General features: G+C 42.8%; 1 protein-coding gene across 1 annotated transcript; it reads left to right on the forward strand.

Annotated features, from left to right (window-relative positions):
• ankrd52a (ankyrin repeat domain 52a) lies at positions 1-22,837 on the forward strand. Its single transcript, XM_076042454.1, has 28 exons — positions 1-211; positions 914-997; positions 1,140-1,218; positions 1,723-1,793; positions 2,030-2,230; positions 2,326-2,413; positions 2,896-3,038; positions 3,128-3,340; positions 3,970-4,048; positions 4,142-4,256; positions 5,111-5,193; positions 5,287-5,404; positions 5,792-5,860; positions 5,968-6,108; positions 6,388-6,450; positions 6,585-6,696; positions 6,784-6,855; positions 6,942-7,143; positions 8,119-8,206; positions 8,312-8,429; positions 8,818-9,037; positions 9,124-9,211; positions 9,328-9,411; positions 9,514-9,659; positions 10,269-10,351; positions 10,587-10,669; positions 11,247-11,338; positions 12,141-22,837. Exons 1-28 carry the CDS (start codon positions 185-187, stop codon positions 12,410-12,412), a joined length of 3,234 nt encoding a protein of 1,077 aa, XP_075898569.1. The 5' UTR covers positions 1-184; the 3' UTR covers positions 12,413-22,837.
• The last annotated feature ends 60 nt before the right edge of the window (positions 22,838-22,897 follow it).

The following is a 22,897-nucleotide window of genomic DNA, read 5'->3' on the forward strand; positions in this document are numbered from 1 at the left end:
AGCCGTAGTCGTAGCCTGCATCGTCAGACTAGACATAAGATACAGACAACAGTGGCAGATATAAACCGCATTTCTGTTTGCAACCAGCTATGGGTGTAGTCTGAGAAGTGGACACAGTAGCGCACACAGTATACCTCGAAGTTTATTCCTCATGAAGGAGCTCCGTCCGGGCTGAGTTTGGGAGATGGGAGTACTTAACATTGCAGACCAGGTAGGATGAAAGAGAATGCTCCGTGTTTTTTTTTTTTTTTTTTTTTTTTTTGCTGTGTCGCAGTCTATTTGCTGGAATGGAGCTGTTATGCGCAACGAATTCAATCACGTCTTGAGACGACGGGTCTGTAACTCTCAGCGTGGGCGATTTAAACCAAACGAGTAACTAAACTGTAGTGCTGTGAGTGGAGGTTCTAATAATGTGCGACTTTGGCATGTTAGCACATAGGTTAGTGCAGCTTTGCATGTAGGCCCAGCGCTGGGTCTGAGCCAGCGCCGTAAGCACAATCGGCGAGCTAAGCTGCTCGGCTAGCTGACGTAGTAGTGAAACAACGGCCTCTACAGGCCTCACACCGGGCTCCGTCTATTTACTGGAGTCAAACAAGGTCCTATTTTGGTTTCGAAACGCCACAGAGATACGCATCGAAACGAAACCCAGCATGTTCACGTCAAATTTAACACATCTTTTTGCATTTATGATTATGATGACTGAATATACTTCGTCATTTGATTTGATTTGATTTTTCACCGTGGGCGAAGCCGGGTTGTCCTTCTGGAGCAGCGATAACGTAACGTTTGTTGGATGCAACGTTAATGTCGATCGCTTTAACGATGTCTTCATCACGTCAAATGAAATATAAATAAAATCAAATTATATAGTGTGTACCTAAATTGCATGTATTTAATTTTTATTGTCTTGTAGCCTCCTCTGGTCCAGGCCATCTTCAACCGTAATGCTGAAGAAGTTCAATTATTATTGCACAAAAAGGAGGATGTCAATGCACTGGTACGGATGATCCCAACTGATATTCTATTTTGAAAATTGGTGCCATTAAAAAAAAAAAAAAAAAAGAAAAAAAGAAAAAAAGACTCGATATGCAATAACTGCAGCAATAACCTCACTCGGATTTTTTTTTCTTGCTATGTAGGACCATGAGCGCCGTACGCCACTTCATGCTGCTGCCTGTGTGGGTGACGTCCATATAATGGACCTCCTCATTGAATCAGGTGAGTGAGCTCTGTGTATCACTGACACAGTGAAGCCCATTAAGACTCACCGTGTTTGCGTGATAAATATTTTATCACTAACAAAACAATAACATGCACAATTTATCCCTGTTACCCTTGAGCTGTCGAGCAAAATCACTGTGACGTAACGTTTGGACTCTTCGCAGTGCTTTGTTGTGAGCGTTGATCCATTGAATAAGTATTTTATAACTGTTAATAGTTTTGTCTTTGGTTTTGTTGCTCTAGCCAAAACGTGTAAGATCTTGTGATACAATATGAAATACTTTTAAGGAGCTGTGTTGCTGCATTCATTATATTAGATCAGTAAAGAGAGACTGTAAATTCGTAAATAAGTACTGGTCAGTCAAAAAAATCTGTTATCGGTAATAACAGTCAATGTGTAAATAAATATGTAACATTCACTTGGATTGTAAATTTTCTCCTTAAAAAACACAATCGCTTAGACCTAATTTGTCAATCTTTCCTCCCCCGTCCATTTCTAAGGTGCCACTGTAAATGCTAAAGATCATGTGTGGTTGACCCCGTTGCACAGAGCAGCTGCATCCAGGAATGAAGTAAGCAAATAAACTTCTTTCACTTTGCCTCTAAAAATGATCAGTCTCTTGACAAGACATAACCTTCCTGTAATTCCTGTAATCATTGCCCAACTATAAAACTATCAAATGAAATTTGAATTGATTTAACAGCAGTGAAATGACTGCGCCAACATATTGTGTCGGAGAAAGGAATTCCATCAAACAGCAGGTCCGGTGGATGCGTCTGAACTCTTCTGTTGCTTCATTTGCTCCAGAGGGCAGTCGGGCTGCTGCTGAGGCGCGGAGCAGAGGCGAACGCACGAGACAAGTTCTGGCAAACACCACTGCACGTGGCCACTGCCAACCGTGCCACGCGCTGCGCCGAGGCCCTGCTCACCCATCTGAGCAACCTGAACATGGCAGATCGCACTGGCAGAACTGCCCTGCACCATGCTGCTCAGAGTGGGTTTCAGGAGGTGAGGTTTCAGATGTTATTATTCCCATTTGAGGTTTGCTAAAGTAATGAGATCGGAGGAACTATTCCACTCAAACCAATCGATTTGTCCCACAGATGGTGAAGCTGCTGCTGAACAAAGGGGCCAACCTGAGTGCCATCGATAAGAAGGAGAGACAACCTATTCATTGTGCTGCTTACTTGGGTAAACAAACTCTATTTATTGCCAGATCTGTATGGGAATTGGTTTTTATCATGTAATAGCAGGACAATTGCCTCTTGTAGATGTTGAGTTGCACAAAAATAACTCACTTGATGCACTACAATGGGAAATTGGCAATAGTCACGTTTTAAAAATGAAACCAATTAGATTGGTCATCCAGTCCTGATAATTGTTGCAAAAATACAGAATTATTCTACTTGTAGTTTCCAATTTTTACTTGAATTGGACTTGAACTTTTCACAGCAATCCCCCAAAAATTTGCTTGGTTGCATTTTGGAGAAAATCTGGAGCATTGTTGGACATTGACTTGCCCCCATTCATTTTTAAAGAGACTTTTTTGCCTCTGCTACTTCAGGTCAAACAATGGCTCCAGTCGTGTGACCGCCTGTGTTTTTGTGTGTTTTGGTCTGGATGCAATTTCACAGATGAACTAAAATGTCTTCTCCTTTTGTGTGTCCTCGTAGGGCATGTGGAGGTTGTGAAGCTGCTGGTGTCCCGCAGTGCTGACAAGAGCTGCAAGGATAAGCAGGGCTACACACCTCTCCATGCTGCTGCTGCAAGTGGACACATTGAAATAGTCAAGTACCTACTGAGGATGGGGGCAGAGGTGAGCCTTTCTTACCGGAAACGGCCTCTGACCATTACAACTGCACCTCGTCCTGTGTGACGTCACGTCCGTTGTCGCTTCACTTTCAGATTGATGAGCCCAACGGGTTTGGAAACACTCCCCTCCATGTGGCGTGCTACATGGGGCAGGAGGCGGTGGCTACTGAGCTGGTGAACCACGGAGCTAATGTGAACCAGCCAAATAAATGTGGCTACACCCCTCTCCACCTGGCTGCCGTCTCCACCAACGGTGCTCTCTGTCTAGAGTTGCTGGTCAACAATGGGGCAGATGTCAACCAGCAGGTATGACTTGCGATGGGGCTCTGTAATAATTGTCGTCCTTGTGTGTAGTATTTGGTTTGCAATCTAACGCTGGAATAGTTTGATTAGTAACTTGTGTCATGCAAGTGCTTTGTTTTGAGCTTTGAGTGTAGCCAAAAAAACTATTATATACTACTGTGATTCCTCATCAGTCTAAGTTGTTTAAAAAAATGGTTAAGCGAAGAAAAAATATTATTAGATGAAGAACAAATTTGCCAAAATGAATGCATCCTGATTGACTTGATGTACTGGATCGCTCTAACAATCATTAGTCGTTTTTTGCAAAGCAGCCTGAGTAGAAGGATACAAGAATTTTGTTTATTTAGTTTGTATTAACAATAAGCAACAAAATAGTTTGCATCTTTTGTGGGCCTCTGCTGCTGCAAAAAAATCCCTAGCAAATATTTAATGACATTGATTGAGTTGAATAAAAATGTTAACTTTTTAGAATATGAAAAACCTTAGAATCTATGAGGTCTGAACTGGTGGCTTTTTTCGAAGCTAGCCCAAAGCTAGTGAGCCTCCTGACCTCTGAATGTCACATAAGCTGAAAAACATGCTTTTAACCCCACCTGTCTTTTTTTTTTTTTTTTTTTTTAACCACTTTACAGAGCAAAGAAGGGAAGAGCCCCCTGCACATGGCAGCCATTCACGGACGCTTCACACGCTCTCAGATTCTCATCCAAAACGGTAACGCTGACTGGGTCCAGTGCGCTGGTCTCTCCTCTCTCCTCCTCCTTCTTGCTTTTTTTTGCTAACTCCGTCTCTCCCGCTCCTCATCAGGCGGGGAAATTGATTGTGTGGATAAGTATGGCAATACTCCTCTCCACGTTGCTGCTAAGTACGGCCACGAACTGCTGATCAGCACTCTGATGACCAACGGAGCAGACACGGCCAGGTATCGCAGAGTCCAATCCACATTATTAATGCTTACCGTCATTGCACTTAGTGGCTTTTAATGCTCGACACATCAAATCGAGCAGATCCTTTATCTGCTTAAATTGTAAATTTGTTCTCACATCTGCCAAACAGCCCATTGGATGTCTTTATGTGGAGGCAAATCTTTTAAGTTCATACAGTATATCTTATAAGAAGAAGAAGAAGAAGCCTTTTATTAATCCCACATTGGGGAAATTTCCCTAATTACAACAAAAATACGATAGAAACGAATGGACATGATATTTATTAATAGAAATAAGGCAATAAAATATTTATAGGCTAAATATTTTTAGCCTAACAGGAAACTAACAGCGATGAAAAACAAGGTATTCACATTGTATTGACAGTGGGATTACTTCACAAATTTTCTACATAACACTGACATGTAAATGTTTTGTGAGAGAAAATGATTTTCCTGGGTGCAGATTTATAGCCTGATTGCTGTACATTATAAATTCTCAACAGGCCACACTGTGGGACTTGGATGTACTGATGGTCTTTGATGATCATCTATGGTTGGGAGATGGCTGCAACAGATGTCTGGGATTTTGTTTAATTTGCAAGTCTTGTTTGGAGAGTGTGGAAGCGGAGCTGCGCCTCCTCTGAGATCACAGTCATCTGTCTTGCAAGATTTGCTGTGTCAGAACTAAGGCGATTTGAGCTTATGTTTGGTGTTTTGGACAAATTGTGCAAGTTAATTTTGATAAGCGGCTCCTTCCGGATGCAAACCCAAGTGAGCTCTGTGTGAATTTGAAAGAGGGAAAAAAAAACTGCATTGTTTTAAATCCATTTCTCCGTTTTTGTCATTTTCAGACGTGGGATCCATGGAATGTTCCCTTTGCACTTAGCTGTGCTCTACGGGTTTTCAGACTGTTGTCGCAAGTTACTCTCCTCAGGTTTGCATCTGTCGCACACATTAGTGCCCTCTTGACTCCATTCTGCATCCAAGCGCAAACGTCCTTAGACTTGTTCCGCCATCCCCCCCACAGGTCAGCTGTATAGTATTGTTTCATCTATGAGTAAGGAGCATGTACTATCGGCTGGGTTTGACATAAACACCCCTGACAACTTTGGGAGGACCTGTCTACACGCTGCTGCCTCTGGAGGGTAAGAACCTTCCAGAAATGTTTTCTTCTCTAACTTGGAAGGTTCTGTTCTTACTAAACCGCTAAATTCTTTCATACCTAACCTGCTATTTATGGGTGGGTGTCTCATGTGTTGTTATTTACATGTACCTATTTTTCCTTTTACTGAATAAATTAATGTTATACAAATGTTTTGTTTTATGTATTTGGAAAATATATTTTAGAATATATTTTAAAGGTCTTTGAATTTGAAGTCTATTTTTTTTTTTAACCAATAGTAGGTCCAACAATCAGGAATTCATTGAATTAGTTGTCATTCTAATGAACAATTTAGGCTGATTTCAAAATCAACCTTAGTTTTACATGTCAACCTTGATTCAAAACTAAACTAAATCTTCTGTCCCCACAGAAATGTTGAATGTCTGAATTTGCTCTTAAGTAGTGGTACCGACTTGAATAAGAGGGACTTAATGGGAAGGTAAGTGCCTGGTTGCTTGTTACTCATCATTCTTTCTAAGGGTTTTATTTCAACATGTGATCTCCAAACCTTGAGCTTATCCCCTCCTTGATTCCTTCTCCTCGCAGGACACCGTTGCACTATGCGGCTGCTAATGGGAGGTACCAGTGCACCGTGACCCTGGTGAATGCTGGCGCTGAGGTCAATGAGCCTGACCAGACGGGCTGCACTCCCCTGCACTACTGTGCCGCCTCCCAAGCCTTCAGCAGGTTTGGAAAATCCTCCTCCTTTGCGTATCATTTTTACTGTATATTTAAAAATCTAACATTTTAGATTTCAAAGTTGCAATCGTGTTTGGATGACAGCATTGTCACATAGTGAAAGCCAAAGGGCTCGTCACAGGCTGTGGAGTTTAATCTTACCTAAATGTCTTGATATTTTGGTTCACATGTCAGCACTTTCAACACATATGTACATTTGCATCAACGCACAAGTTGTGCTGTCTTTCGGAACGTGTTTGGCAACATAGAATTTCTACACCTTTTCAGAGTTGATCGTCATTTTTCCGGCAACCATCAGAATAACGAAGATGAGGCAAAGGAGTCGTACTTGTGAGTCTTTACTCTCCTAATCCAAGCGTGATAATCTGACTGTGATACAAAGCTGAGGTCTGATGGGAAGACCTGTTGGGAAAAAATCATTTTGTGCAAGGCTGCCATTGATATAGTTTTTTCTTGACCGCCAGTTGCTTGGAGCATCTGTTGGACAATGGTGCTGATCCATCAATGGTCAACTCGAAGGGTTACAGTGCTGTTCACTATGCAGCTTACCATGGCAACAAACAGAACCTGGAGTTGGTGGGTTTGCACTCAGAATGATTGTCAGTATAATTACGCTGTGGTCCATTACGTCTCTTTAGATTGAATACATATTTTTATGTGCAGCTCCTGGAGATGTCTTTTAATGCACTTGGAGATATAGAAAGCAGTATTCCAGTCAGTCCTCTGCACCTCGCCGTAAGTGTTGGCATTTAAGTTCCATCCTGGCTCGTCACCAGCTCGTCCTGCTCTTGCCAACTCTAATTGACTCTCTGGCTCGTCAGGCTGATCGAGGCCACTGGCAGGCCCTGCAGGTGCTGACGGAGACTGCGGCCTACGTGGACATGCAGGACGCCGCAGGACGCTCTGTGCTCTACTTGGCTGCACAGAAGGGCTTTGCCCGCTGCGTGGAGGTGCTGTTGGCCCAGGGGGCGTCCTGCCTCCTCAATGACAACAGCCTCATGTGGACACCAATTCACGTCACAGGTGCGTCTCCGAATGCTTTTGTGGCGCAGCAATCTTTGAAAGGTCCAGTGTGTAAAATTTGGCTTTTTTTCTTATGATTTATATATTGTGAAAGCTTAATATAGTGCCAAGAGATGCATTAGTAAAAGTGTATATTCACAGTACAATTAAAGTAATTTGGTTTTCCTACCTTTAGAACGGTTCATATTTTTACACTGCCAGCTAAAAGCTTGGACACCTTTTCATGCTTTTTTTTTTTTTTTTCTTTTTTTTTTATCTTTACAACTTTCGACATTGCAGATTGATACCGAAGACATAAAATATATGAGCAAGATATATGTAATTATGCAGCAAAGCAAAAACATGTTTAATAACTCTTGATATGCTTTTTATGAAAGGTGGCTATTTTGAAGAATTTCAATACAAAACATGTCTGAGTTATTTTACACTTATATTGTTTCCTACATAACTCCCTGTGTGTTCATCAGTGGTTTTGATGCCTTCAGTGAGAAACTGCAATGTCAACAGTCATGACAAAGAAAGAAAAGACATTAAATAAATCGGTTGCGTGCAAACTTTTGACTGGTCGTGTAGATAATAATATACATAGATCTAGGCTCTTGCTTGCAGTTAGCTGCCATTTTGCACCACCATATTTCTAAGGAAGCCTGGTGTGGACAATCGAGGTCTCCTGTTATTGGGTTTCATATTTAGTGTGAATGCTCGCTTCCTCAAATAAACCAACGAAGAAGAAGGTGGACGAGGTATCCAAGTTTGTGCTCACAGGCCACTGTAGTTCACTGGCAAGCTCAGGAGAGGGAGGGTACAGAGTCCCTACCGGGACATCAGTGAAAGAGCGCTGCAATCTGAAATGTCACCACTGCTCTTTCTTCTAACAAATCTCCAAATGTTGGACGCTTGACCTTTAAACTAATGCGGCCCTCCTTATTGTGTTTGACTCAATCCTTTGTCTTGCCCTTTGCCTCCTCACGCCAGCTGCCAACGGTCACTCGGATTGTCTGCGCATGATGATAGATTACGGAGAGGAGGGAGATCTCATCAACGTCGCAGACAAGTGCGGCCAGTGAGTCTTTATTCTGTTTTTAATTGCTATTATGGCTTGAGTTGTGTTGAATGCCTGATAAGATGGTCAACAGGGATTATAACAGCCACCCCCTCCTCCCCACAGGACTCCTCTCATGCTGGCTGTTCTGGGAGGTCACACTGACTGCGTCCACTTCCTGTTGGAGAAGGGTGCCTTACCAGACGCTAAGGACAAGAGGGGCAGCACAGCTTTGCACAGAGGGGTGAGTCACTCACAAACCCTGCATGAGTGTTGGCATTAGTCTGTACTGAACCATGCTGGTATAATTGTAATGAGAAAAATAAATAAGCCCACACATAACTTTTTGCATTTGTCCACATCAGAAATTAATTGAATAGTTTGTAAAACGATGGATTGATTTTAGTTATGACACTGATCATTAGGATTAGAGTTAGACTGCACCCAATGTAATATTATCATTATGTCATATTAGTTTATTATTTATCAATTCAATATTAATATTATCATTTACCTTTCCACTATATACTCACTTTACTCTGGAATGAAGTGTGACAGAGAGTTCTTTTTTTCGTCAATTCATCTCATTCACTTCTAATGGATGATTTTGACTCCTCACCTGCACGGTGCAGGCGGTGTTGGGTCACGACGACTGCGTGACAGCCATGCTGGAGCACAAGGCTTCGGCACTGTGTCGGGACGCCCAGGGTAGCACGCCGCTGCACTACGCTGCATCCAGAGGCCACACGGAGATCCTGGCCAGTCTGGTGCAGGCTGCCATTGCAACAGACCCACAAGATAAACTGCTGGACAACAAACAATACACCCCATTACACTGGGCTGCTTACAAAGGTTTGCTCCGCTCCAACTCGGCCATCAAAACCTGCCGTTCATTCCAGAACAACATCAGTTAGTAACAATGTGCTTTTTGTCTGCAGGGCATGAAGACTGTTTGGAGGTTTTACTTGAATTCAAAACATTTATCCATGAAGAGGGAAACCCTTTCACCCCCCTGCACTGTGCTCTGTCAGTATTTCCTCGGCAGCCGCCTCGCTTCTCACTTTCAAATTAACGGCCCCATTCGGAACGTCATAACAAATCATTGACTGGAATGGGAATTGTTCTCAACTGTTCTCGTGCAGGATGAACGGCCACAGTGTTGCTGCAGAGAGGCTGCTGGAATCTGCTGGAGTCTCCATGATCAACACCAGGGATGCCAAAGGAAGGTGAGACTGCAGAACGGCTTCATGTTGTTGATTTGGGACCAACTCTGACTTGCAAAAAAAAAAACATATTGATGGATTCTGGATTGCATTCTGCTCCTGTAGGACCCCACTGCACGCTGCCGCGTTTGCAGAGGACGTTGCAGGACTTCAGCTGGTACTTCGCTACGGCGCCGAGATCAACACAGTGGACAAAAGTGGACGCTCTGCTTTGATGGTCGCTGCCGACAAGGGACACAGTGGCACAGTTGGTAAGTCCTGGACTGGTCTCTGCTGTTTGTTTTGTGCTGGTGACACACCTGAATCTGTTTTGTTGTGCATGTCAGTAGCTACCTTTCCATGACCTCTAGAATTGCGCAAAACCTAAATATCGCATTAAAAACTGGTAATGGACACACCTAAACTTGGAAAAACCTCTCAAATATGGCTAAAAGGTTTTGACGCTCTCATGGGGAGGTTTTTCAGACGTATCCATATCGAGCTGTATCGCAAAAGTGTCATGGAAACATTTTTTTTGCATTTACATGTCAGGAGATGTGACGTACGGGGGATCACGTGACCAGTTCACTGACCAGTGAAAACAGTGCTTTATGTTTGGACAGAGGAGGAAACATAATATTTTTCTCTCCTGATGATAGCAGCGGCACTGGCAGTAGTGACAACTGAAATAGCTGCTCCAAAACACAAAATGTTTTCCACCTCCCTTCTCCTCAAAGTGTGCTCTCGAGGGACGAGATTTGACGAGAATTACGGCTTAGGCACCAAGTTCCAAACTGTCATGGAAACGCAGCTGTTGGCCGCAGTTGATCGGATTAGGATGTCTGTCGTGACAACAGAGTGATTCCCCTCCTGTCGTGCAGCCATCCTCCTTCACCGGGCCAAGGCTGACCTGACACTGCTGGATGAGAACGAGAACACTGCCCTGCACCTGGCCTGCAGCAAGGTACACCGGCACCCTGTTTCCAAGAGTCCGAGGCAAAAGCTTGAGTGTTGTGTATTGAACATCCAGTGTGCTTGTGGGAGTTGGAGAGAACGGCAGCTCAATTAGTTTTCATCAAAACTAGAAAATCTTTGGCCATTCACGTTGGCAATTGAAAACAGCATTTGCAAGCATTGTTGTTTTTGTTGCTGTTGGTTGTTTTTTTTTCCAAGTGGGTCTTTGTAAATTGTCTCTCTAGGCTCATGAGATGTGTGCTCTGCTGATTCTGGGCGAGATCCACAGTCCCACACTGATCAACGCCACCAACAGTGCACTGCAAATGTAAGTTGCTGCCAAAGTTTGACTGAAGGCTCAGGCTCCAGACTGAACACTCAGTAAATCTGAACAACTGATATTATAATGTTAAACTGGTCCTTCGAGGACTCGCAAAATTATGCTGTGCAAATAAAATATAATAGATTGAGTTGAGTAGGACAATCCACACGGGCTGGGCAGATAGAGGAGAATGAGAAATATTATCAAAGTGTTTTTTTTTTTTTTTTTAAGGCTTATGTAAGTCCTCCCTGTTTTTCATTGGCCGTAAGCAAGTTTCCATCACTTGCTTCGAAATGGGTAATGAAAACAAGATGAGGTCAAAATGATGGACTTTAAACCAAAAGGATAGTTTTCACCATTGCCTCTGGTGTTTTTTTGTTTGCTTGTTTTTTTTTTTGCTTTCATCCGCCAACACTCAGTGTCAACATCGTAACACAAACATGGATTTCTCTGACAAATTCTCGAGTGTGTCAGCTGTTCTGGCTTCTAGTTCTCCTTCTGTTTGTCCTGCCGTCCTTCCACCTTTGACTGCATCCAGTCTTCAAAGCACCTGAACACCTCTCCCCGGTTTCTCCACCCGCAGGCCCCTTCACCTGGCGGCGCGCAACGGCCTGGCCACGGTGGTGCAGGCGCTGCTGAGTCGAGGAGCCACTGTGCTGGCTGTGGATGAGGAAGGCAAGTCGCTGCTCCACTGCACACACTGTTTTCTTTGTTGGTTAGTTTGTTCTTTGCACTATAGTGAAGGGTTTGTCTCCAGTGACGGCGAGGTTCGTGACTGCATGACTGGTTGAGGCATTGGTGTCTAAATATATGAACCCAGAGGAGAAGCTTATATTGCAATCTTGACCTTCATTTTGTTTTGTTGAAGATTTTAAATCTTGCTTTCATCAGTTCCACACTTTTAAGCAATACAATCACATGCAAACAAAAAATATTGAACATGAGGTCAAATTTGATTGGTAATTTTGTTTTGGCTGATCTTTTTCTTTTTTATTAAATTAAAATAGTTCTGGTGATTCTTGTCTGGTTCTTGTCTCTCGGTCTGGGGATTTTTGATCCAGACTGGTCGAGACTCAGCCAACACTGCAGTGACAGATGATGATTGAAAAGAATCCAGCTGCTGCCGTTTCACGCTCTGTTGGTGACACCCAGAGTGACACCCAGAGTGACACCCTGCCCCCTTCCAAGTTCATTTCTTTTTTCAAAGTTGCATTTTTGAAAATGATTCATAATAGTTGGCAAAGCAGCAAAATGTTAAAGACACCTTGCTGAAAAGCGATGTTGCTGTTCCATTGAGAAGCAAACTTGAGTTTAAAAAAAAAAGATGCTGGTCATTTTCACATCATTTTGTCTTGGTCTTGTCGCACTCTCGATGCTCTCCAGTCTTGATAATGTCTTGCTCTCGGTTGGTGCCGCCTGGGCTCCAACACTATCATCTACTGTTGACCTCACCTGCTTGTCTCCCCCCCCCCCCCAGGCCACACTCCAGCCCTGGCCTGCGCTCCCAACAAGGACGTGGCCGACTGCCTCGCCCTGATCCTCTCCACCATGAAGCCTTTCTCCCAGCGGGACCCTTCCTCCTGCTCCTGCTCCCCCCCGACCGTCTCGCCCTCCCCAGGTCTCAACTTGCTGAAGCACTGCGGCATCACCGCCACCTGCGGCCCCCTGCCCAGCAACGGCCTCCACAACGGCTACGTCAAGGACCGCCACGGGGCGCCCGTGGGCCTCGACGGCTGCCTGTCCGAGTGAGCTCGCCTCGCCCCTCCCTGCCGCCCGCCGCCCCTCCCCCACTCCAGTCAGCTGCTATCACCATCGTCACCGCCGCCACCGCCGCCGCCGCCACCAGGAGGGAGGGAGGGAGTGGGGGGAGTGGAGGGAGTGGAGGGGGGCTCCCTTTAACCACGGCCCAGTGGACCAGGAGAGCGCCCGCCTGCCCGCCCGCCCGCCCACCCACATGTCTGTTCTGTGTATGTATGTATGTATGTGTGCGTCCCGTGTGCGTCTGTGCGCGTGAGTGTTTTCGGTCTTCTCTCGAGGTGCAGTCAAAAAAACCTTAATATGCAATTAGACCCCCCCCCCCCCACCCCCCATTCCTCCATCTCCCAGTAGTGTTAATATGTAGAGACAGATTGCTCTGCAAGGTCACTAACATGAAGCGCAGCATCCAGAACAAACACTTTAGGAATCTGGCCATCTCTTAACCATTTAACCCTTTAAAATCACCTCGATAAAACCATGAGAAATGATAAAAATCCAAAACTGACATCCGAGAGCACAGAGCTCGCTGTGCCCCGTCGCCGTCTTCTCTTCATATCATCTTAATCCCCTTAAAGTCATCACCCATCCATTGTGGTGACCTTGTAGAGTAACATCCAGCCCTCCCGCCCCAAAAAGCGATCAAAGATTTTTATGGCTTTTTTTTTTTTCTTCTTTTATTTTTTCTCCCCCTCCCGCTCCCTTTTTTGTTTGTAATTGTCCGTTAGCCTAGATATAAATATATTTTTTTTTTAATGAAGGAAACACACAAGGGAAAATCTAAATTTTGCTTAAGAGTGCAATGCTTGTGTACTACAGTACAATCTGGGTAAAAGAGAGAAATTGGAAAGGGTCGCAAAGATGTTGATTCCATAGTGAACTTTAAATGTGCAACCGAGAACTGTTTGGCATTTAAAGGTGATTTGGGAAAGCTGCTGAATGCGTTTGCATGTCTCCTTCCAAAGGAGAGCCACGTACGGCGAGGTCGGCGTCGCCGCAACAGCGATTTGTTCTTGATGCTGACTTCCTGTTTTAAAGATGCTACATAAATGTTTGTTAAGCTAGATTGTTTCTAAGCATATAACTTATGACCAAAGTTGATCAACACTATTATGGCTATAAATTATTTATTTGAAATGAACTGTACTGTATAGAGAAAGACAATAGATCTCGATATACCTCGTCAACTCGTTTAGCAGCTGCTTCATCTTCACCCAGGGTCCGTAGGCCTAAAAAGGTTCTCTTCTTGTAGGACTGGAGAACCACTGTAGGATAGTGACTGACTGAGGCCTTGTTTATTTCTAGATGAAGGCTTTACTAGTAATATTTGCCAACAACACCTCATCAAAGCATCATATATCTGAGCACATAAATGAACAAGCCATTTCAATTTATTTCCCATCTCTTTGACAGTGTTTTTTTTGGATAAGATTTCAGAATTCGAACGGCCGGATTTTAGAAAGAGAGAGCAATCAGGGTTTTTTTTTTCTTCTCCTTTTTTATTTTTTATTTTTGAAGCACTCGTGACGCTTTTTATTTCGTTTTGTTCTTCTTCTTTTTTTGTTTGTTTGTTTGGGTGATTGTTGAGCTGGCCATTGGCATTGTGACTCTTAACAAGCTTTCCACAAAAGAAGTGCTGTTGAGCTCGCAAACTAGTCTTATACATCTGATGGCTCGTACCTGAACTTCACCGAGGTCGAACTCTGGTCAATTTGGTCCACAGAGTATTGTCTACCTTTTCTTTTCTCTTTTTATTGGGCCGTTTTCAAGCAATATTTTCTTTTGGCCTCTTTCTTTCAAGTTATTGAATAGACAATCACTGTCACAAGGGCTTTTGTTTCCCTGGAATGTGTTTCTTTTCATTTTCTTTCTTTCTTTCTTTCTTTTTCTTCTTCTATTTTTCTTTTTTTTGATTTTCGTATTCCATGACCTAAAGACTAAACGAATGGCTCTGTGTGCGCCGGGCATTTTACTGTCAGTGTCAACGCAAATGCACTGGATTGCCTTTATGGCATCTCATGAAATGCCTTTTGACCCATGCCTTCCGTAACACATCATTTCATTTGGATTGCGACGTGGCAGAGTACGATAAGCCCTGAGATCATTCTCTCCGTTTAATAGCAACAGCACTGAACCACTACCTACTGGAAAATAACTCGCCCGGCATATCTTTATATGTCCCGGTCGTCGCTGACCAGGGAGTTTGTGTTGCTTCTAGAAGCAAATGGGGCTCTGGGGTGAAAACAGAGTGGGATCTTTGCTTAGGCCGATACCTGTTTGTTTAGATTTCAGGAATAGCAGTTATCCAAATATGTGCTTTTATGGTTTTCATCTTTTTGTCTCCTCATCCCATTTCTGGTACTTAGCATACTGAAAAAAAAAATGATTGTATCGGACCACTAGAGCTGTTTGTGACTTTTAGATGTTATATCTATGCTACTTTGTCGACTTTTTTTTTTTTTTTAATTATTATTATTCTGAACCATCCGCTGGTGGTTATATTACACTGAGTCAGATTGTTTTCAGTGGATTGATAACTTCATATCCACTGGTAATGAAGTGGCACAATTGCACACATTAGTTGACTGGATGAGAGATGAGGACCTAGACTACAATTATGTCATTAAATTCCCCTGCGAAAAAGTGTTTAGTCTATTTTACTTGAATTGCATTTTGAAGTTAGTGTAGGATTTTAGTGAGCATTATTTCAACACTTGGTTTTAACGCATTTGCGCCCCCAACGTTTGTTCTCTTGCTCAGTCTGCAGTTTTTCCAGAGAACTCTTAGAGTATTATTGTTACTATAAGGAATAGGTACATCATTTGTTTTGTAATCTCAGGATCTGTGCTGAAGCAGCAAGCGGGATTTATGTATCCAATCAGATTCCGACTGGATGACAATGGTTACATTTTCGTTTCTGATGGGATCTTTAAGAATTGAATTTCGCTTTTTTCTTTTTTTTTCAAAACCTGAATCCCACAGTGCTTAATGGAAAAAGTCGAGCTCGCACTTTAGTACATTCAGGTTCTAAGTGTGCAAACGCGTGCAGATGTAATGTATGTACCTATGTTTACATGCATGTGTGTGTTGCTGCTGAATACGGGAAGTAAAGGATGGTAACAACGAGCGAAAGCTGCAACAAAATTGTACTAACGATACATGATACAAAAAGAGAATTCTCTAAATTTATCAGGACGGTGACCACTGCCCTCTGACTTTTTCTATTCGTAAGGCAAAACCAGCCAGTAGAGTGACATGGTTACATGACCAGCCTCGTTTTGATTGCGTTCTCACGTTATGTCAGTCAGTGAGTGACTGTGTCTGCAGACGCCTCAGGCTGGTTCCTAAAGCCCTCCATGTGCTCTCAGCCATCAGAAGGTGCTTGTCTGTCCACATGGGAGTGTCCAATCTCCTGCGATGTCCTTGTCCAACCAGTGCATGGAGCCGCTGCCTTGTGCAGATGGACAAGTTGCAACTAAATCCTTTTGTCGTATCACAGTGTTCTTATACGTGCTTTTTTTTTTTTTTTTTTTTTTTTGGGGTTTTTAATTGTTCTGACTAGTGATAAATGAGTGATTGTGCGTGCCGCTAGACTTTAAAACTTTGATATAGTGACGGTTGAACAAGAGGAGCATATACCAATTTATCTGGTGACAGAACAGAAAGCAATGAATGGTCCAATTGTAGCAATAGAGTGTGTGTCGTCGTGTGCAGCACAAATATTGCACTGCCATCCGTTTAGGCCAATTCAGTCAAATCATCGCATCAATGCCAATGGAAGATTTGAATTAATAAGCGGGTTAGATGTTAATAATCTTTGGTCGAGGAAAACAACAACAAAAAAAAGAAAAGAAAAGCGAGGCCTGTTTGCCAAAATTTGTCGCGAGGTGCAAAAAGCCTCCAGAGTAAGGCAGCAATGGATTTATGCATACATGAAGCAGTTTACAGTCTGACCATCAAATCTGAGCCATGAATTTTTCCTGACTGAAATGAATGTAGGGTCAGTTTAGAGCAGGACAACTCGCTTTCTCCAGACTTTAAACTGTTGCTCTTCATTTGTCATGTGAGATATGAATATACAGGTAGCATGTAATAACCTAACTCTCCGCATATTATACAGTATGTGTAGTAGTCTTCCTGCATTAAGGGTCTGGACGTGATATATATTTTTTTCCCTCTTCTTCTTTTTTCGTGATTTCACTCTCGGCATTATTGTTGGAGTACAGTCCTGCTGTAAAATCACTGCGCTTTCTCCACACATTTCACACACACACACACACACACACCTCTGCACGTGTATGTGTGCACGGTGCAGCCTACAAGACAAACAACAGGAGAGGAGGTCAAATGAATTTAACATTCACATTCATCCATTCCATTGAGATTGCCTTACAGTACAGTGACACGAGGGACAAAAGGGTCTACAGTCGACATGATCATACATAATTAGCCTGTATTGAGACGCACCTAAGCTACACCCATTTAGTGCCATAGAAACCCTTATTTGCCTTTAGACGTAATTCATACTTGGTCAGTAACGTGTTCAGATGTTGGCAGGATTTCTTCGTCTTTGTGTTTTTCGGCGCTGCATGTCTCCGGCTACATTAGTCACAGAGAAACTATTTTGAGCTATGAGTATTTGCATTGGATCTTAGCACTTAAATGCAAGCATTGGGTATGCTGTTGTCTGAAGTCTGTTGTACAATTGGACATTTTTAGAAGAAGACGAGTCGTCCCCGTAGGTATTGGCAAAGCAATCCCTTGGTTGTGTGTTGGTTTGATGAGGTGGTTTGTAATGTGTGTCAGAAGGGGGAAAAAAATTGATGTCCAAAAAAAAAAAAAAAAACAACCCATGGTATAAACAGTATAGAATTGATTTGCCTCAATGGATGTCTCGGTTCTTACTTGAAGTAAATGGCAAATTTCAATTCAATTCTCTGATCCACTGTTGAGCCTTTTTGCCTTAAAATCTGAATAAAAGAAACAATTCCTTGCAGTACCTGAGAAGTTGCATTGCAGAGTGGAGTGATGCTGCTTTGTTGGATTGCTTAAAAGGAAGAAAAAAAAATAAAGAGCTTGGGAAATTTTGGTCTTACAGACATCGCTGGGTGTCGAGAAGCACACAAATCATGAGGTAGCACATGACTCGAGGTTGCCACGGTGCAGAGATTGTTCTGAGAGGTTAGGATATCGCCATATTTGCCACTGTGAATGGATCATTTCAGAATTCACTCGTTAACAATCAGCTTTGGCACAGACGACAACCAGAGCCAAAGGTCAGTTGGGGAAGTATTGTACCTCAAAAAATTTGAAATTGAAGGGAACGTGTGAGAAAAATCGACTGTTTGTAGAGCTATGCTAACAAAGAGTTAAAACCTTGTGATCCAACTCGCCGTGGGTAGCGTAATTCTGCGTAATAAACCAGCCTAAATGAGAGGTGTGTCTATGCGGTAGTGTTGGAGTAGTGTCGGCAGATGTCTCCTGTGATTCTACCTTACAAAGGGGCAGCCAAATGCACCTTGTACTTTTTATTGGACCTGCAGTTTTACCTCATGAGTGATATTTTGTGCTTCAGCGCTGACATGAATCCTCTGTGATTTCTTCTCGTTATTCCTGATGCCAGTCGTGTAGTTTTTTTCTCTTTAGTTGTTGTTGTTGTTGTTGTTAACCTCTTGTAGTGTGTGTGTGTGTGTGTGTGTGTGTGTGTGTGTGTGTGTGTGTGTGTGTGTGTGTGTGTGTGTGTGTGTGTGTGTGTGTGTGTGTGTGTGTGTGTGTGTGAGTTTCCAATGCATGTCAAACTCAAAACATGCGCGAATCAATTATTTTGTGAACCACAAGTAACCATGTCTCAGCGTGCTTTCCTCCATGACGCCACGCAGCAGACTCAGTCTGTCAGTTACCCGGTGCAGGTCGGACAGGATCCAGGGTACAGTCCAGTTCGAGTTGGGGAAATGAAGGTAGCTACCAAACTTTACCTCTGTATGTGGAAACAATACAAACTACTGTAGGACTAATGCTAGTTTGGCCACCTTCCCTGCATGAAACACCTGCTTACCCTCCCACCCCTCCCCCACCAGTAGGACCTGTGTAACATTGAGCACAGTGGTGGCATGGTGCCTTTTACTTGTTACTACCGAAAGGTACGGTCTTCCATTTGTATTTCCCAGAAGCCTTACAATGGGAAAAAGGAAATAAACTGAAAGTACAAGACAATAGTAAATAGGCTCATATTCCCTCCAGGCGTTCTTATTTCAACCCTTCTTGTGAATCCAAGTTGCTCGCAGCTTGAGGAAGAGAACCTTCACTATCGGTGCGGCCCCATTTTGTGACGCCACCATCGGGTTGGTGGGTGTAAATTGCACACGTCCGATGCCATTTATGGCACATGTAACCTCACGTGGATGCGGATCGATAGTAACGAAAGCACAAATCCAAAGAAGGCACCTGGTTGGCTCTCCCAGCGCAGAGGAGGGAAGGAGCCTGTAGACCAAAACTGAGGGCAAACCCAGAGCGTAGAACATCCTGCTCCTCCGACACCAATCATCTAGGCTCGTGTTGTCGACGCGTGAACTGTAGAAGGAGCGTCGTCTGAAGCTCCACAGCTCCTCCCGAGTATCCTCGAGTTGTCTGAAGCGTTGGCTGCTGCCCGCTGCCTCCACAGTTCTGACCCCGAGTTGTGAAGTGACGACGGAACCCGCGATCAACATCACGATTAGGCAAAACCGTTTGTTGTGACTGTGTTGCGAAATTGATTGTAGAGGTTGTTTTTTGTGTTTGTTAGTTTGTTTTTCTGTTTTTTTGCCCCTTAGGTTAGACTGACTAAAAGTAGGGTTGTAGGGTTGCTGTAGTAGCTGTGTGCAGTGTTAACAGTGTGATCATACTATAGAGGTGACGTAACTTTTGTTGTCTGACCACGACTTTAAGGCATGAATCTTCTCTCGAGCTGACCTCGTTTTTTGAAATAGACAAAAGATAAAAAGTGCAATAACCTTTTGTTTATCATTGCTTCCTCAGTTGATTAAAAAGTAACTATTTAATATGCCCTTTTTTTTTTTGTTAACACCAAAAGTCACTTACCTGCCACGCAAACGACGGACCTCCGAGGCTCCTGTGGTTTCGTGGTGGGAGCGGTGACCTATTTTCTTTCGTGGTGGAGTGTTTTTGATATTCCATACTTAAAACTGTGATCAATGTCCAACGTTTTAACGCTGCCTGCTCAGTGGAAAAGACTGTGCACAAGTCGACCTATAGTTTTTTTTTTTTTTTGGAGTAGGTGCAGATTTTATTTTCTTCTTCTTCTCCTTACGGATGGACTTTGATGGTATTGTAGTCTGGACTTCTGGTCGGTAGCCAGTAGACGCGTTCATTTGCATGTGTAGATGTGTATATGCATCCTCTTCCTCCTTGAATGAAATGTTTTCTCAACAGAAAAAAAAAAATATTTAGACCTGCTGTCAGTGATGTATGCGGATAAAAGGAAATATGAAATGCCTTATATTTGTTTTTAATGTTAAGCATTAAGGGTTCTTACATGTCCCTCCCTTTTCAGCGTGTAGCCTAAAGCTTGTACAGTTCAAACTCTCCAGATTTCTATCTACTGTATAGCCTACGTGTTTTCAGAATTTGTTACTCAGAGTTTTCCCGTGTTTTGTGGTTCTAGCGAAGAAAAAAAAAAAAAACACAAACATTCCCCTCGAAAGTGCCGTTTGTTCACCAGCAGAGGATGTGTCCTGGGGGGGAGATGTACTTATACAAAGGAGAAAAAAAACAAACAAAAAAACCCGACGTTGCGAGCAACTCGCCAGTGTTGGCGCTCGAACACGCGAAGCTGAATGACAACGCATCGGCGCAGGTGAAATAAGGCAGCAATCTTTTTCCGGAGCGCCTCGTCGAGTTGCCGGTGAAGTGGTCTCACACCGAGCTTGATTAGTGTAAACTATAGCCATATCACAATATTTGCCCATTAGGACCCCCTGCAGCCCCGCCCCCCCCCCCCCCCCACCCGTTTGAATGTGCTATTAGGAATAGCCTACTGTAGGAAAGGATGTATACTTGCATGTTCTGTGACTTTTGTTTTTATTAGTGGTAGCCCCTTTCTTTTTTTTTTTGGTTCCTTTGTTTTTTTTGGTTCCTTCTTTGTTTTTGTTTTTTTGGTTTAGTCTGCTTCACTGTAGATGTCTCCACCTCATTTCAACTCACAAGCTATTAACAATCCTTTCACAACTGGACTTGAAGCAGGCGTGGATCTGCTGCTGAGGCAGCCTTAATTCATAGCAAATGAAAAAGAAAAAGTCATAGTCAACAGATTGCCTGTTTTTACTTTGAGTGGCTTATCTGGGGGAGAAATACAAAAGAACCCTTTGTCGTCGTCGTGGTCGTCGTCGTGAGGGAAAGAACTCCGAATCAGGGCATGTGATGAGTTACAATCAAGACGTTTTACAGTGCACCTTCACAGAAACTTTAAAAGAAAAAGAGAAAAATAAAAACGTAAAAAAAAAAAAGTTGTTGGATCGTCCACCCGACATTCCAAAGTTGATTTCATTCTCCACAATCCTGTCCCGCTGATTGAGGTTTTTTTCTTTTCTTTTTTTTTTTGTTTTAAACTTTATGTTTGCTTTACTGGTGAATGAAGTAGGCATGCGTGTCAATGACAGGGTTCCCTATTTAACCTAACGCCAATTACCTCATATGCAAATCTGCAAATACACTATTCTACTGTGTGTAAAGGAGTCAGTGCCATCACCAGCAGTGCAGTCTCCACACCTGTGATGACAGCAGGACCAGTGAAGTTATTCTGTTGAAATTAGGACATTTAGAACATGACCAGTCTAGACTTATATAGGGTAAGGACACATCAGTTATTATTATTATTATTATCGTCGTTATTATCTTTTTTTTAGTGAAAAAAAAAATTGTAGAGCAAACTGCGCCTCCCTTCAATAAACAATTACATGAATAACAAAGATGCTGCACCAGTTGCATCTGGAGCTTTAGAAACTATTGAAGGGTACTATTTAAAATGTTTTAATGAAATTGGTATTGCACACAAATTTAAAATTCATGATTTTTTTTTTATTATTATTATTTTTTCACAACCTACACCAGTTTTGTTGTTGCACACTGCTCCCAAATGCTGACTGGAATAGCAACAGCCGGCACTCGTATGGTTCAGAAAGTTGAGCCAAACCCCTGTCGTATTAAACCGTCGTTTTGGTGAACGATCGTGTGAGCATCACTTGCTGTTTTTCAGTAGCATTTCTCCTACCTCCTTGTTTCGCAGCCTTTTGTATCGTTTGTCTCTCCGCCTGTTTTGACTTCAAAAAGGAAAAAAAAAAAGTCTATCAAAAGTACAGGAATACAAGTTTATCATAAGCAATGGTAGTTCTACATGAAATGTGCGGTGGGTTGTGTTCCATGTATGTGACTGTTGGGAGAGAAAAAAAATATTTATGAGCATAAGCATTTATACAACAAAATACCACTGGAATGTGAAGCCAGACAATGTTATGATGCAGATTATGATGATAGTCTATCCCCTTTAACATTCAGTGGTGAATGGTCAGAGGATTCATGCTTAAAAAAAAAAAAATCAAATAACAATGCATTGGCTCCCCCCCTCCCCTCCGTTTAACACTGTTGATTTCCTCCTATGTGTATTACCTCCCTGTCTAGACTCGTGTACATTTCAACGTTTACAGCTTCATTGTGGGTCAGGTAGGAGTTGTCCTTTAGGCGTCATCATAGCACAGGTTGTCACATGGAAGACAGTGAAGGTTGGATTTGTCATTCTGTATGAGGGCGTTTGAACCCCCTCGAGCCGTATGCCTTTGAATTCATCTCTCCGCTCCGAACCAAATTCTGCTAGATAGATGTCTGTCTCCCTTTCGCCCCACTGACATTTTACATTCAGTTTGTCTACAAGGGGTACAGGACAAGGTGAAAGGTTTGAGGTTTTTTAATTTGATTTTATTTTTTCTACCAGAGCCACCCCCACTCCCCCTGCCCCCCTACCCCCCGACCCATCCACCACCCCAACCCACTTTCACCTAACCCAGGACAGGACCAGCCTGGCTCCCCATCACCCATCCAAAGTCTCACCTTAAACCTCAAGCCATTCATTATTTTTTTCTTTTTTGTTTTCGACAATGCAATCCTGAACGCACTTTGCCTTGTTATTCCTTTGTGTGAACATGTGAATGATGATTTGTTACAAAATTGTTAAATATGTAAAAGATCATTCACTGTTTTGGAAAAACCTGCATCTGTCTTTCTGACGTTAAAAGAAAAAAAAAAAAAACAATTTAGTGACATTAAACCTGAATCTATTTTATAAAATGTTTGCTGCAGCCAATTGGTCTTGTCATTCAGTATTGTGGCTTAGGATTGTTTGTGTTCAATAAAGTGCTATTGCTAAATATTTCCAGGAGTCTGGTGTTTTTTCTTTGTTTTATGTATTTGTGCCATAGATGGCTGGTTTGA

Source organism: Nelusetta ayraudi, unplaced genomic scaffold (genome assembly GCF_046127955.1).
Source record: "Nelusetta ayraudi isolate G7.1 ecotype Tasmania unplaced genomic scaffold, CSIRO-AGI_Nayr_v1 ptg000070l, whole genome shotgun sequence".
Taxonomy (NCBI): domain Eukaryota; kingdom Metazoa; phylum Chordata; class Actinopteri; order Tetraodontiformes; family Monacanthidae; genus Nelusetta; species Nelusetta ayraudi.

Bases quoted from the DNA above. Each gene is read 5' to 3' on its own strand.
- ankrd52a (XM_076042454.1), top strand. From the start codon at position 185: ATGGGAGTACTTAACATTGCAGACCAG. The intron at 2,414-2,895 runs GTAAACAAACTC...GTGTCCTCGTAG, and splicing joins TCATTGTGCTGCTTACTTGG to GGCATGTGGAGGTTGTGAAG. The intron at 6,697-6,783 runs GTGGGTTTGCAC...TTTTATGTGCAG, and splicing joins ACAAACAGAACCTGGAGTTG to CTCCTGGAGATGTCTTTTAA.